This window comes from Protopterus annectens, chromosome 2.part1 (genome assembly GCF_019279795.1).
Source record: "Protopterus annectens isolate FY-2018-M chromosome 2.part1, PAN1.0, whole genome shotgun sequence".
Taxonomy (NCBI): domain Eukaryota; kingdom Metazoa; phylum Chordata; order Ceratodontiformes; family Protopteridae; genus Protopterus; species Protopterus annectens.
In genome coordinates this window covers 1,000,730,725-1,000,746,582 of record NC_056729.1, presented here as the reverse complement: position 1 = coordinate 1,000,746,582, position 15,858 = coordinate 1,000,730,725, and the positions used below count along the sequence as shown (strand labels likewise).

The 15,858-nt window shown below is 42.3% G+C and overlaps 1 protein-coding gene across 2 annotated transcripts in view; it reads left to right on the top strand.

Annotated features, from left to right (window-relative positions):
- Positions 1-14,228, top strand: part of ZNF518B (zinc finger protein 518B) — a 23,229-nt gene extending 9,001 nt beyond the window's left edge. For both annotated transcript variants that reach the window (XM_044062590.1, XM_044062591.1), the window contains exon 2: positions 8,756-14,228. In XM_044062590.1, the coding sequence (XP_043918525.1) occupies positions 8,927-13,216 (4,290 nt within the window). In that variant the 5' untranslated portion in view covers positions 8,756-8,926 and the 3' untranslated portion in view covers positions 13,217-14,228. The remainder of the gene's footprint in view (positions 1-8,755) is intronic.
- Positions 14,229-15,858: the final 1,630 nt, after the last annotated feature.

Below are 15,858 nucleotides of genomic sequence, written 5' to 3'. Positions count from 1 at the left end.
ATGAATGTTTTGTGAAGGCAGGCAATTTTACTTGGATTTAACTATGGGGAAGATGTATGGCATACTCTTAAAAGAGCATTCTACGAAAACTGTCTTCACATTTACTGCATTCTTTCAGAAAGCAACTTTGGATGGTATTTGTGCAGCATCTGCTTGTAATCCTAGAGGACATTTTGTAAAAGAATCCCAGGGACATTGTTTTACAGTCCTCACTCATGCTGTTTGATTTAGTGCTACTAATGCCTGGCTCCAGGGACACATTATCTGATGTCAATTTAAATTCTGTCCTCAACTGATAGGTTCGGATCTGATCCCTCAGACCCGACTTTCCCATTGTTAAAGCTTGTGGCAACCTTTCCCATTGTTAAAGCTTGTGGCAACCAGGAACTTTCGAGCTTCTCCCTTGCCCACAGTGCACCAACCCTAATTACCTCAGATCTCGTTTGTTACTCCAGTGAAAAGACGTAGTATAAGACTACTCTTGAGTTTCATATAGATAACTGTTCTTTTTCCTTCTTATGTCCTTACTGCTATCTATATTATCTTAAACCTTACCTTACTTCTGTTTTAATCTATTTAATAATACCCGTCTAATTTTCTTCCCTCTTTTTGTACTTGTGTACTCTCTCCAGATGCTGTCATTAGTATCTCTTCCTGTATATTTCTAGAAGACTGAAGATGATGATGTGGAAAGACTGGTGAGGAATATCTTCTTAGTGCAGTGACCTGTTGGGGTCTCCTCAGCTTCTTCCCCTCTTGAGTCAGGAGATCTGAATTTCTTCAACTCTCTGGTTGCAGGTTCCTCCTCTGACTACCGCTGTAGCATCGATCTATGGATTCAAGTTGTCTGAATCCATCGGTTTCAGATCCCAGGATAACTTTGTCTTCTGATCCGAAATTATCCCTAAAGGCTTCAGCTCCAGTCCCATTGGATATGGAGAGCTCTCTGGGGCTATAGCCTGCCTGTCAGGTCTGAGGTTGCATGGAGCCATCTCTACACCGTGGAGCTTCCAGCATTGGACAGTTCGGCTCAGACTTCCACCTGGGAGACTTTGTCCTTGGAGAGGGTTATTACCCAGAAGCATATCTTCTTGGGTCAGATTGCTTGTTGTTCTCTGGGCTGCTCTGCCTTTGAGGCTGCGAAGAGGGTTTTTTCTGCTCTTGCAGTTCTGACTGGGCCTTCCCTCTCAGATCCAAAATCTTCCACCATGATGACCCAGCACTTAAACCTCACCATCTCATTCCACTGGGGCAGGCAGTGTAGAAGCCCCAGGCTACCTCTCGGGGAATTATTTCCTTTTCTGAGACCTCTCCACAATGTCCTACTGAGGAGTCCCCCAGAAAGAAGACATGCAAGAGGAAGCACACTGACTCCGTCCTCATCAAAATCTGTATCCTCTGTGATGGGACTCCTTTGTGAAGTGTACTCGGTCATTTCCTGAAGATGTCCCATTGGAGACATCCTGGCAATCCTCTGGGAGGTGGCTGAATTGTCAGTAAATTGATGTCTCGGGAATCTCTTCCTCTGGAGGCTTTTGGTACTGGATCCTCTACCTCCTGGATTACTCTGCCTGTTGATGAGATCACTGATTTGATCTTAGTGGGTCTGGAAGGATCCAGACACTGTAGAACCAATTTCTCTTAGGACCAGACATAATGGCATCACCTGAACACAGTTCTGGAGTACGGGAGTTCCTGTTGATGCCATGATCGTTGCGGCAGTCACCAAGAAGGAACCAGTGTTTAAAGTTCCACTGTCAACCCACTCCCCCGGAGGGTGTCGCGGGTGATAGATTTGGGAAGCGTGTATACTCCCCATCCACACTTGTGCTGAGGTCTCTAACCTACTTCCCAGCTGACTACCCTTTAGTCCATAACTAATTCCTCCATGAAGTTCCCTCTGAAACGTAGCAGAGGGAACATGAAGGGCAGTGGGTTTAGGCATTTCCATAAGGAGACACCCCTGGATGCGCCTTTATGAGTTTGCAGAGCTCTATCAATGCCCCTTTGATGGAACATCTTTATTTGGCCTCAAGGTTAAGGGCACTCTAGCTATGTGTGAGAAGGATGGAAAGACCCTGTCTGCTGTGGGTGTGTTTTTCTGACCCCTCAAAGAAACTTTTCCGGGAACCAGCAAGTTGGTCATAAAATGTGGTTCAAAAAGTCTCTGGGTCCTTTCCAGGACACAGGTCGGGGAGATTCTCTCAGAGGCAGAGGATGGCACTCTAATGGACATTGCCACCCGTATGGCAGAGGTGGCCCGCAGAACCAGGGTTCCAGAGAAACATTCTTTGATGAACCCTACCAGCACCTGATTGCCCACCTGTGGAGGCAGTCTGGGGATGATTATCCCTGCACCTGAGAGCCTGGCTAGATATCCAAAAACAGGAGCGTGTCCAGCCAGGAAAATCACCTAGAGTTTTTAGGAGCAATTCTCAATACGAAAACTAGCATTGCATCCCTGTCAAGGCATTGGACATAATTTCCCAGTCTGTTATAACCACTCACAAAACTGGGCATAAATCTCAAGGTCACCAGATGGGTAGCTAGTTGGCTCGTGGACAGGACAAGTGTATGAATTCGGATCCAGCAAGAGGTCAGTTAGTGGTCAACCGTTCTGTCTTACCCAAGCCACGGTGACCATGAATGCCTTTCTATTAGAGTGAGGGGTGGTCATTTCCAGGGAAAGACTGTCCAAGGCACCTGGACCCCCCCCCCAGGGCCAACTTGCATATAAATGTCCTGGAACTGAGGGCAGTTCTCTTGTGGTTGCAAACGTTCCATGCATCCCTGCCTTCAGCGACCATTGCAATTAAATCAGACATGTCAGTCGTCTGGTATATCAACCAGCAAGGCGGAACCAGACCTTACCCCTGTGTCAGGAAGCCGTGAGGATTTGCCACTGGGCGATAGCTTCCAATCACTTCGCACGCAACACACATTCCCGGGAGTTCCAACTTTATTGCGGACAATCTCTGAGCAGGAACATCCTGATGCCTCACAAATGGTCCCTCAATCCTGTAATAGTAGCTCGGATCTTCCAACATTGGGACAAGCCTTGCTGCGACCTGTTTGCTTCTCCCTGAATTACAAATGCAGGAGCTTTTGCCTTGATTCCCTCTCTGGGGGAACCACCGAGGGACACTCTAATGCACGATTGGCCCCCGGGTCTTCTATATGCCTTTCACCCTCATACCAAAATTTCTCCAGAAAGCTCAGAGGTTGAAAAGCAAAGTGATCCTCATTGCTCCCTACTGGCCACGTCAAGTCTGGATCTTTCAGGAAAACCAGTTTGTGGCCTTTGCAGGACCCAGATTGGGTAAACCTGTTTCCAAAGTGACGTTATCCTCTTGGTTTAGAAACGTCATTACCTTTATTTACCAACAGAATAAGCTACCCTTACCTTCCAGAATAAAGGCTCATTCTACCAGATCTATGGCTACCTCTGTAGCTTTTCATTCCAGAGCCTGGATGATATATGCGCAGCAGCCACGTGGGCAAGACCTCATACCTTCATAGCTCATTACAAATTGGACTTGGCCACCAGGAGACGAGCATCTTTTGATTCTATGGTGCTTAGGAATATCCTTCCTTAGGCCACCCAGGACTCGAGTAGCTGGGGACTCCTAACTGTAAAGAATAGTACAACTTCAGATAAAGAAGTTATGTCTTACCGTAAAGTTCCATCTGAGTTGTAGATCTTTATTCATTCTTTACTTTCCACCCTCCTTCCCCCTGCCTGGACTCCTGACGGACCTCAGGTACTCCTTGTTAGGGTATCTGCTCAGACGGAGCCTCCTACTTTTCCTACTACATCTTTACCTAGGGCTGGCAAACTCTATCTGGAGTATCTAGGAGAGGGGCATTGTGGGTAGGTTCTTAGCTGAGAGCTTTTGGCTTGCACGAGCTGGGAAACGGCCTTATCAGTTCCAAGGACAGAACTGAGGTCCTAACTGTAAAGAATGAATGAATAAAGATCTACAGCTCTGATGGAACATTATGGTAAGACATAACTTCTTTTTATCATAGTGTTTGGGAAATCAAATACCTCTACAAATCACATCAGTAATACACCCCTAAGAGTAAACTCAGAGGTGAGACGTATAGGTACACAGATAGTAGCCTCAACTTTGACTGCTTTGTGTCACAAATTTTATAAGTAAAGATATGGGCTCCAGATCCAAGGAAATTAGTCCTGCTAGTATTGGCCCTCATTAAACCAATAATCAAGTACATTGAGCCATTTGACATGTACTCGACTAGGCAATTACAGCAGCTGGAGCGACCTCAATAGGTTCCTCAGAGAATGCAGGGTGTAAACATGTCCTGTGCAGAGAGGGCTAAAAGCCCTATCCCTTTACTTTGTCTCCTACCAACTAAGGGGTGACCTGTGCGTGAACTACAAGGTACTCGCAAATACAGTTTTGTGCGTGAACTACAAGGCACTCGCAAATACAGTTTTGATGGAGCTGTTACCAATGCAGTTCACAGTGCGAGGGTCACGTGAACTAGGGATCTAAACTTACCTGACTCGAATGAAATATGCTAGAGTGACATGTATCTCGGAGATTGTCCCTTCTTTGGAACAGTCTTCCTGTTCACATTAAGCAGAGGACTTCCCTGGCTCTCTTCATACCCAATTTTGGATCAATGGATGGGGAATCGCAAATTTACACCAGGGTAATGCCTATGTCTCTTATGGACAGGAGCCTTCTGTAAGATACTCGATGCTTAGTTGCAAACCCATGCCCTCCTCTTGGCTCTAGGGGCCATATATGGTGTAAGATCCGGTTGTATTGGTTAAGCTTGTAAGGGCACTTAAGCCATTAGCCCGGCAATCTCCTATGCATGTTTTGTTAGTCTAGAGTGTTAGGATCTCTTGATAGCCAATTCAACTTACACTCGCATGCACACACATGCACCTCGATGTACTTACACACACAGCCCCCTGCCCACCCAATCACAAATCATCCATTTTCATTGTCTCCCTCTCACACACACCCTTACCATGCCCCCTTACTCCATCTCCCAGACAACGCATGTGCGCACGGTCCACACACTTAAACCTCCTGTCCCTACCTTAGCTACAGAATCCCCAGTACTTATCTCTTCAGCAGTGGCTAGACATGACCCTTTGGCTGTCTGCACTAGTGCGACATGATGGGGATAGATGTGCTAATCTACACAGCTGAGTGAGTATCATTCTCCCTCTGATGTCGTTCTGGGGAGAGAGAAAAAGAATATTATGTATGGCTGTAAAGAATTAAAGGTTGGAAATGAACACTAAAGTTTAATAGTATTCTGGAGGAAAAGCAATTTGAATTTTAGGTATATGTACGTATTTAGGTTCATAAGTTTGGGCTATCTGCCCCAAGGCATTTATAAGCCTAGCCCAAAGTTTTGTGGCTTATGCCACCCCTTATAAAATACTGTACCCATTAGTTTGTTGTGCCTCTGTCCAGCAGTGACAGAGATAATTCCCGGGGTAAACCTGCAATCTCCCATCCACAGGTCAAGATTTCTCTTGAACAGAGCCAGTGAGGTGCTCTGCCTCACATGGACCGGGATTTTATTCCACAGCATAGGGGGTCTCTGAGTGATAAATCTATCCCTCCAGCACGTCCTATTTATATCCGTGCTAAGGTTTAAGTCGCTTGCTCTAGTGGTTTTGGTGGATTTGGTCCCTTTATCCTTTTGGTGAGGAACTTTTGGGGTCTCTCCAATTGCTGCAGATGTCGGGTGAGATAATCCCGAATGGGGCATTGTACTCTATCATTGGTCTGATAAGTGAAGAGTACAGGGGAACAATGACCTCACCATCCAGATCTAGTGGGCAATGTAGAAGGTCTTTCTAACCACTTTAGCAATGTGAGTGTCAAAAGAAAGGCCACTGTCAACCTGGGCCCCCAGGTCCCTGATGACCTCTTCTGTGCTTAGTGGATTGCCACCTATATGGTAGCTTGGGGTTACCTTGTTTTTCCCGAAGGGTATGGCTATACATTTTTTGGCGTATTGTGTCGAAAGCCTTTGCAAGGTCAAGGTAGGCTGTATGGACTGCCTTTCCCTCATCAATGGCCTTGGTGACTGTTTCGAAGAAGTCAACCAAGTTCAGAAGGCATGATCTGCCCTTGACTAAGCCAAACTGGGTTGGGTCCAATGTCTGCAAGTCCCCTATATCTTTTTTTATGAGCTCCATTATGATCCTCTCCATAGCTTTGCAGACTAGACTTATTAAGCTTTATGGGGCGGTAATTACCAGGGTCCGTAGAGGCACCGGCTTTGTGGAGTGGGACCACAGTTGCCGCACGCCACTCCTTGGGCATGTATCCTGTGGTAAGGCTGAGATTAAACAGCTGCCTTATGTGCGGGTTTAATTCCTCATTTAGCTCGTGTAGCACACAGCCGGGGACACCATCTGGTCCCATTGATGCTGTGTTTTTTAGCTTTAGAGAGAGCAGCTTTCACCTGCGCATTTGAGATGTCTGGGAGGATACACTCCGCTGGGATAGTTATCTCTCCTTTAGGGGGGGAGAGGGGGGTGAAGTTTGCACTGAACCTGTCTGCCCTGTGGGTTCAGTGATTTTCTGTATCATTTTTGGACTAATTCTGAGCATATCTGGGAGTTTCCACCTAGGTTCCTAACATAGCTGAAAAAGGCCTTATGATTGTCCTTTGAATCCATGGCAATTTTTCTCTCAAAAATGGCCTTAGTTGATTTTTATGAGTGCTCGTATTTTTTTACTAATAATGATCAGGGGCGACTTCCCTTTTATGGATTTTGTTCTATCCTGTAATAGCTTTTTCCTCCTATTGTAAAGTTTGTTAATGGCTGGGGTCCACCAGACATGAGGTAAAACCTAATAGTGCCGGGGTGCTCTCAGGAGCCTTGAACCAGGTTTCAGTTACAGCACAGACATCGATGTTCTCCATACTGAGAAGGGCCTCAAATGCATGCATTTTGAGATTTAGACTTCTGGCATTGAGAAGCATTACCCTCAGTTTCTTCCCATTTTTTGTTTTCTAGGGTGGTAGGTTTAGAATTTGAGCCATGCCTAAAAAAGGCTCTATGGGGGTGGCAAGAGCCTTAGCCAATATCCGGAATCCCAGGGGTGACAGGTGCAAGCCGTCCCTTACGAAGCAGCGTGGCTTGTCAAGCATGTCATCCCAGGCAGACAGACACTGGATCCCCTTTGAATGACACCAGACATTAAGCCAATTGTTAAAGCTGATCATCTTGTCTCTATATTGTGGCATCATTCTTGGTGAAGGAAGGATACTGGTCAGGGTCATACCTGCCTGGGCTACATAATCAGAGAGCTCCTCTGTCTCTTTTCATGTAGTCCAGGGAGGTACGTCTCAGGTCGTTCACACCAGCATGGACAATGACTGTGTCATATTTGTACTTGCCGTGGAGTGACCCGAGTGCTTGTGTTATGTGGCGGATTCTAGCGCCCGATAGGCAGCTTACTGTGACCCGCTCCTTGTTCAGCCTGGTGAGTGGGATGTCGGTGTGTCTGACTATGGAGTCACCTATGACAAGTATGTTTGGTGTTGTATTTAGTCGGCTGTGACTGCTTTGCACACTGATTTTGTGGTTTATGTGCTGCTTGTGGGGTGTCTTGAGGTAGCAGTTGTTTGGGTGTCTGCTTTGGAGGCCTCTGCTGTTTAGGTAAATTTTTACTCAGAGCCTCAGAGTATGTCTTTGTGTGTTTGTGTTTGATTCAGTGGTGTGGTAGCATTATGTGAGGCTGGTTTTGTGGTGTGTGTAGTTGCCTTCTCCTCCTGTCTGGTCTTAAGTCCTGAGTTGAGAGAGCTCAGCCTCCAGTTTGGCTAAATAGCTGCATCTCTCGCAAGTATTTGTGTTATGTGGGAGGAGGAGAGGGTTGTCTGTGTACATGACGCAGTTATAACATTGCCTCAAGATTCCCAGATTCACCAGCTGGACTGGAGAGGAGATTGACAACTGACCTTTGGACATGCTAGAATAATATTGGGAATTCCTTAATAATTGAAAACAAGGGCCAGTGGGGAGTGAGGGTGTAGTGCTTTTAATTTTTAGTGCTGACTTTTATATAATTGCTTTAGTGAGCAAGTGCCAGGTAACTTGAGTGCAATGTGTTACAAGTAACTAAATGCAAAAACGACAAACAGTAACTTTCTTTCAAGTGAAACAAGGAAATAAGTACAGTAAGCAATGCAGATATCACTAGTGATCCACAGAAGCGCTAAGAAGCCGCGTATTAGGTGGAATTAGCGTTCCAGGGAAATAACAAGCAAGCAAACAAGCATATAAACAAAGCTAGATTCAGCAGGCCTGGATCTAGTCTATGCTACAGCAAACAAGGTGTACCAATTTCAGTAAGATACAGTTCAAATGTTCAGGCACTATAAACCTTTAACCAGAAATTCCCAGCTCAGAAGGGCAGAGTCCAGCCTCTTCTCCCACAAGAGTGCAGACCACAAACCTTTTTAATGTAAAATAACTGGCCTGAAGCCCAAGTGCTTAAACCAGAACTAATACACTTGGACACTGGGCTCTCAATCAGCAGTTCCCAACTTAGAAGGATGAAAGCTACCTGTCCTGCCACCACAGTGCTTGCCACAAATCTTCCTAATGTAAATCATTAGTCTGTGTATTAATGTATTTGTAGTGAAAGTGGTAAAAAACAGCTTGTGTGTTTATTACAATGTATGATTTGTTGCATTTATATCTTTTATATTGGGATAATCATCAAATTGTTTTTTCTTTTGTCAGGATCTTCACTTTGTGGTCACGCTGCAGGATCAGAACTTCCATAACTGAAAAAAAAAAACAAATCAGAGGTGATAGAAAATCTGGACTCTCTGGAAACTTAATTTTTATACTTCTACAGTGAAACTGTAACTTAATGGTATGATACATTGCCATATTTGTCCGTAACACAAAATGCAGATAAAAACAATGAATGGAATGTTGCCAAATCCAGTTATGGCTGAAAGGTGTAAAATGTTTTGCATGCCTACAAGTTTCCCTGAATGGAAAGCACCAAATTTTGGACCTCATACAGTGCAAGTCTGCAGCTGCCAAAGAAATGACAGTAATGATGTAAGGACAATGATTTGTGTGAAGTGTAAATATTTACAGGAATATACTGTGGAAGAACTTCAAAACCATTATCGGGAAAAACACTCCAGTGATACTCCTGCTTTTGTGTGTAGCAAGTGTGGATTTGTTGCTGTGGAGACTCAGCAAGTTAATATGCCTGCACTTTCTTGCCTTGTAAATAAATATACTGAGGCCAACAGTATAAATTATAACCATATGAGTAATGGAGAGTATTACAGCCATATAAATAATGGAAGTTATTACAACCTTATGAGTAATGGAGATTACTTTAGCCATGTGAGTAATGGTGATTATTACAGACATGTAAATAATGGTGATTATTACAGAGCAGCTAAGTATGATTGTGATAAATGCAGATTCACAACAAAGGATGCTCTTCATTTCAAAAGGCACATAATTCAGCACGATGAGATTAAGTTTACATGTTCCTACTGCAACCATGTGTCATACACACGAGGAGAATTTCAACGTCATTTAGTAATCCATACTGGAACCTTTCCCTTTAAGTGCCATTATTGTGACTATGGTGCTGTAAGAAATGACTATGTCATGAAACACATTAAACGAGTGCATGAAGCAATGCAAACTAAAATGCAGATGAGTGTTAATACATTAAACCAGCATAATTTAGAGGAACAGAAGAGTAAATCTACTGTAAACCAAAAGCAAAAGATTGCTTATGAAGAACTGAAGGAAGTTTGTTTTCCTTGTGATAAAGAGTACATGAAAACAACTGCACATGAAGGAAGGGTAAACTTATGGGATTCGAATAATGGGAATTTGCCTGTGAAAGACAGTGTGCAGGTTGAAGTTCTTGATCCATTAGACAAAGTGCAGCCTGGAATGCCTCTGACTGTTGTTGCACCTTCAGATCTTGTTGTGCCTGACAATTGTTTGGTACAGTTGGTGGAAATGAAGACAGTAAATGGATCACAACAGCTAGTTTTAAAGTTTATTCCTCGGGAAGATGCAGATTGTGGAAAAGGAACTTCAGGTAATTGGAACACTGAAGAATGTTTAACAGGGAAGGATAACTGTTCAAATAAGGAATGTTCAACTTCCCCAGATGGTCCATTTTCAAACACTGTCACTAATGCAAGCATGACATCAAAAATAGGGACTCTAGTAAGCAGATCAGAACCTGAACATAAGAATGGTTCTGCTGTACAAATTGATTGTTTTACTAATGCGAAGTATGTTCAGCAGTCAGTTTTATCAAACATTTCAGAAAGCCCTGTGCATTCTTTTTTTAAAGCGGATGAAGGATCTGAGAAGCAAGCTAATATGTTAGTGCATCAGAATCCTATTAATTCTGCCCCTAAATTAATTAACCTTACAAAAAATAATTCTGATTTCAGTATGCATTGTATTCCATGCCATCCAAAGACTAATGAAAAGCCTTTATTGCCTCTACCTAAAAACGTAGAAAAAACAGAAGCACTTGCAATCTGTGGTGGCCTTCAGAAACAGAGTGAGTATTTGCCTGGTGTGGGACAAAAACAATTAAAGTTAAACTTGAATAAAGAAAGGTTAAGTCCATTCATCCCAGCTGGAGAAACACCATCTAGTGGTTCCTTGAAAGGACTTCTGTCTGCTACTGCACTAGGAAGCAAATGTAGATCACCTAAGCAGTTGCTTTCACAAGAGTCTGGCAAGCCAGCTGCATATCCTGAGCACGCTGTAAGTAAACATTTTGATTTACCTCCAGATAATGAAAATTGTACAGTACCAGAGGGGCCTGTAATTATGTCTGTTTTCTCCTTAAATTCTTCTAATAGTTCATCGTCTCAAAATTCATGGAACCAAAATAAGTCTATAAGAAAACCACAGAGGAATTGTACTGAAAACCAGAATAGCAAGTTAAGTATTTCTCATGGTGCGCAGTTAAACAATGTGGAAAATAAAAGTCAGAGACTTGATGAAAATCTGTTTCAACCCACTCAACAAAATACAAATTGTTGCTTGGGAGAACGCCCTGTTGAGCTTTTAAGAGGGAGAAAAAGAATTCCAGCAGATGTTTACCAGTCACTTGAGGAAAGAATATGCAACTTGAAAGAAAGGTTGAGTCACAGTTTTATCATTCCTAGCTTTGCAAGAAGAACAAGCAACCCTCCGTGTCAATCGGTGGAAGAGAGTATTCGCTTAACAGCTGCTACTGCGCCGTCACCTACCAATCCCCAGGTAACTGAAACATCATGTGGCATCAGTAATACAGTTGAAGCCTATCGTGGTCAGGGTCAAATGCAGAATGATGTAAATCTGAACTGCACAAATAGCACTAAACAGCAGTTGTGGAAGACGCCTGCCAGTGGGTCAGATCTGAAAAGCAGCTTTGTATCAAATAGTTTTAAACGTGGCATAGGTGTGGCACAAAATTTGGAGAATGCACTTCAGCAGAAAAGTGTAACACAGCCAGATTCAGTAGCTTTTATGAACGATGCTTGCCAAACTCTTGTCACATCAGAAGTGTCAAATAGTGTTAACAAACAAACATCCTCAGAAGAATTACAGAAGACTGAAACTGCTTTTCCGGTGCTTGGTGAACAGCAGTGTTTTCCTTTGGAAAACGTTGCTTCTGTAGATCTAGGTTGCAATGCACAGAAGGCGGATGCTGGGTTAAATGCTTCTCTTGGTCCTAAGAGAGTGCATTTTGGTAGTGTGTCTGTTTCTTCAGAGGGAAATGAAAAACCTCTTCTGAACTGTGATAAAAAAGTTTCTGATAAACAAGTTTGTTTTAAAGTTGCAGCTCCCATACTTAGAGTTAAAAGCAGCTCAAAAGCTTGTGAGCTGTCTGCATCAGTCTCACCAGAACCTTGTTGCAATATGGATGAAATTACTGGTAAAAAGGGGGTACGTTCAGATGCCATTAAGACAGTTTATGCTCCTGTATGTACACCCTCTGTGTCTGGTGATTATACAGAAATAAATGTACATGCCCAGTTGTGTTCTGATAAAAATGTGGAGGTGCTAGCCCTAAATGAAAATGAGGATCCCAGTAATAATTTTTGTCCATCGTCTATAAATCATATACTTAAGAATGGGACTATGAGCAACTTTGGAAAGCCTTTTATATATGCTTATTCTCTTAAAACAAATGATGCTGCCATTGCACAGACTGACACGGCAGATGTAGAAACATTACAGAATGTAGGGAAAAACAAAGTTAAAGAAGGAAATGTTCATGTTGCTACACCTGTATTTATTCCCAAAGGTACTGTGCTTAAAGTGCTTAGACCAAATAAAACTGCGCATTGCCAGTCGAGAGAGGGTAGGGCATTCTCAGCAAGTGCAGACTGGAAGCCTGAAATTTTTCTTCCAAGGCCTGTTCCATGTAGTTCTGCAACAGTGAATTCACTTCAGGAAAGTGAAATGCTTGATAAATCAAGATTAAGAAGTAAAGTTTCTCCTAGAGATGCAAAACATAGTATTGTTGCAACATTTGGTGCAAATGGTAAAACTGCACGTATCAGTGTAGATCGGCATCACTGTATGTCTTCTAAGAATACCATTACAGGTGTTAATCAGAAAAGAAGAAAAGAACACTCTTTAAATGCAAATTTCAACAAGTATCCTTTTTGGCAGAAGGCATTCAAACCTAATATCAGGATGGTATCATCCTTCTTGCATGCAAGACATCTAAGATTGAGATCACCACTGAAACAACATCACACAGCATGTCCTTACCAAACTCAGCCATTGGTAGTACTGAACCACCCAGATGTTGATACTCCTGAGGTCATCAATGTGATGAAAACACTTAAAAACTATGAAAGTAACATTGTAAAGGTTTTCTTGACGGAAAAGACTATGTACCGCCTTTGTTTAAAGCTACAGAATCGGAAACGTCTACTGTACAAGTGTTGTAAGACCATTTCCATTTTAAATGGACAGCAGGTGCTAAAAATGAAGCTGAAAAAAACTCATAAAAATGGATATCATATTGTGCAGCCTGTAAGAAGTGACTCCTTAGATGACTCCTCAAGCCAAACCTTTCCCTGCTGGTTTTGTGGCAGAATTTATTTTAACCAGGAAGAATGGATTTCTCATGGGCAGCGTCATTTGATGGAAGCAACTAGAAACTGGGATGTTTTGCCTAAAGTGCAGAAGTAATACTAGTCTCTGAATTCAGCAGCTTGTTCTGTTTCTTGAAATCTGCAATATATGTACTCTCTTCATTTGGGTACATAACTGGACAAACACCAACACCAGTTAGTATTTTAATAATACTTGTTTGTTGGTTTTCATGCTGCAAAGTTAAGTAGGTCATGGAAAATGATTGTGTTATGCATGAGTTTAGTAGCTACTTTTTTGTCATAAGTTGTCATAATTGAACGACTGTTAAATCGTAATTGAATGACTGCCAAGAACAAGTGTGTGTAATGTTCAAGTCCTCCTGAATTTATTGGTGCACAGTTTGTTACAGAATAATGTGTTGTTTTTGGGAGCTGTACAACAGTGTTTTTTTTTTTTTTTTTACACAGATGAAAATGTCCAGAATTTAAAAGATTCTCTTGTTACAGTATTAAATGATCATCTCAATATGCTCATTCTCCTAAAAGGACACTACACTGGCAATATTTGTGTTTGGTGGGGGCCTTAATTAAATGGGAAGGTAATATTCTCTTTGGCATTATTTCTACATATTGTATTCAGGGCTCCTTGAATGTTATTCCGGTGTACATGGTTTTTATTTATGTCCTTCAAACCAATTTTGGATGTCTGTCCTTTCACTCTCCTCCCTCTTTTTAAAACTTGGCTAGGAAGCGTTGTTGAAAGTTAAGCAGATAGAAGGTTTTGTTTTCAGTAATCCTGAATTTTTGTGTCAACTTCCATGATGTAATTTCTGGATGTTTTAGAGGGGAACTGTCAGTTGGGTTTTTTGTATATATGTAAAATACAGTTTTTCTTGTTTTGATATTTATAGAAGGATTATAGTTTATGTTGAAGCCTGGAATTTAACATGAACAAACATGTTTATTAATATTCTTGCTTTCATTCAGAAAGCTTTATTATACAATGTCTTGTAATTTCTGTAAAAACATTGCTTTCTTTAATTTGCCTCAAACTGAGTCTGTTACATTTTTTTTTGTCTTTACAGTAGAGTAATATTTTTTCATTTTTGAATGAAACATTATTTTCAGTATTATAAAAGAAAATTGTTTGCAAAGTATATGTTTGGTCTTTGTCTTATTTCTAATGAAGTAGCTTGTTCCCAAAATCTCAGAAAAACAAAATTAAGGTGTCTCTTTATCCTTTGAAAGATAGGTATTGGTACATCATGCCACCCCTTGTGTAATCAAGAGATTTCAGTCACCCTCTTGTTTCATCTACCCTCTCTGATTTGTCAAGTGGGATTTATTGGGGGGCAGGAGAGGGGCAGAACTTAGGACAGGTCTGGTAATGGTGTGAAGTAATAGAACATGAATGACTGGAGTCTTATTCCAGATTGACTGACTGTGAATAATGCTATTAGTTTCCAGGTTTTAAGAGACTGCTGCTTACTAAGGTTCCTGAAATTTTAAAGATAATTGTTTGTATTGGTCAGTACTGCAGTAGTCTTGGCTAAGGCTATATGCGTTATATCCTGCTAAGGCTATAACAGCCAGCCAGCTTTCAAAGGTTTGGGGCATCTTCATTGAGCCCAAACTGTTAAGCAGCTGAAGAGCTGACAAAAGACTAGTTCGGAACAAAGCCCTTTAGAGCTTTACTGCTGCCAAAGAGTACACTCCTCTGAAACTTTGAGGATCAGCTGTCTGCTTGTGCTTTCCTTGGATGGGCAGATAAGTTCCTTTTGGGGAGGGGGGAACAGGACTATTTACTGATGCTTTATTACTTTTCGGTCTATTTGTTTACTGTGAAAGTCTTGACTTGGAACAAGCAAATTTTCAGTGAAGGCCCAGGGAGAAACGCTTTAGACGCATGTCTTTGTACCATGGGAGGAAACCCACAAGAATGCAGGGCGAATATGCATACTCCCCACAGAAGGCACCTCAGCTGAGAATTGAACGAGAGAACCTCTTGCTGTGCGATGACAACACTAACTGCTGCACCACTGAGCCGTCTAAGGAAAGTTATTTTAAAGCTAGGAATGCTGTATTTTCGCAAACTGTTTTCAGACTGTAACATTAAAAGGAACACTTTTTTTTTTTTTTTCTGTCAAGTTTTAAAGTGGCGTAAACTAACTGATAAACACACTTTCTCCACAGAAAGAATATCTTAATATTCCATTGTGGTTCCATACTGTTTGAAATTGCTTTGTGCTGTGTTTTTTGTCCAAAAAGTGACTTCTTTGGAGTGGTAGCTTTTTACCAGCATTTGAGGCACCATTTTTGGCTTGAAAGTGGAACAGATTGTCAGTCCCAATGTCTGCCCTTCTTCCAGTCACAAAATGCAAGCAAGTAGCCTTTGCCACTACAGCAGGCTAGCAATTTGCACCAGCCACAGATGGGTGATTGCTGTGGCCATTTGTTGTGCCTCAGACCACATATCTTCTACTCTGGATCTGTCTAGTATAGCACCTACAACCACTATGGGCTGGAGGGTTAGCCATGTCCTTTGTGGCTGTTGGGAGTCCCTAAGTGGGCAAGGGAGAGCCACTCTTGTTGGCTCTAGGAGAGAGAACATGGAAGGTTTCCTTATGTCGTTATATTAGAATGCTGTGCCCATCCCTGGGGAAGCAGCAGCTGCAGTTAGTAACACAGTTGGCTCCATTTTTCCTGTTAAAATGAAACCGAAAACCAAACGTATGTACC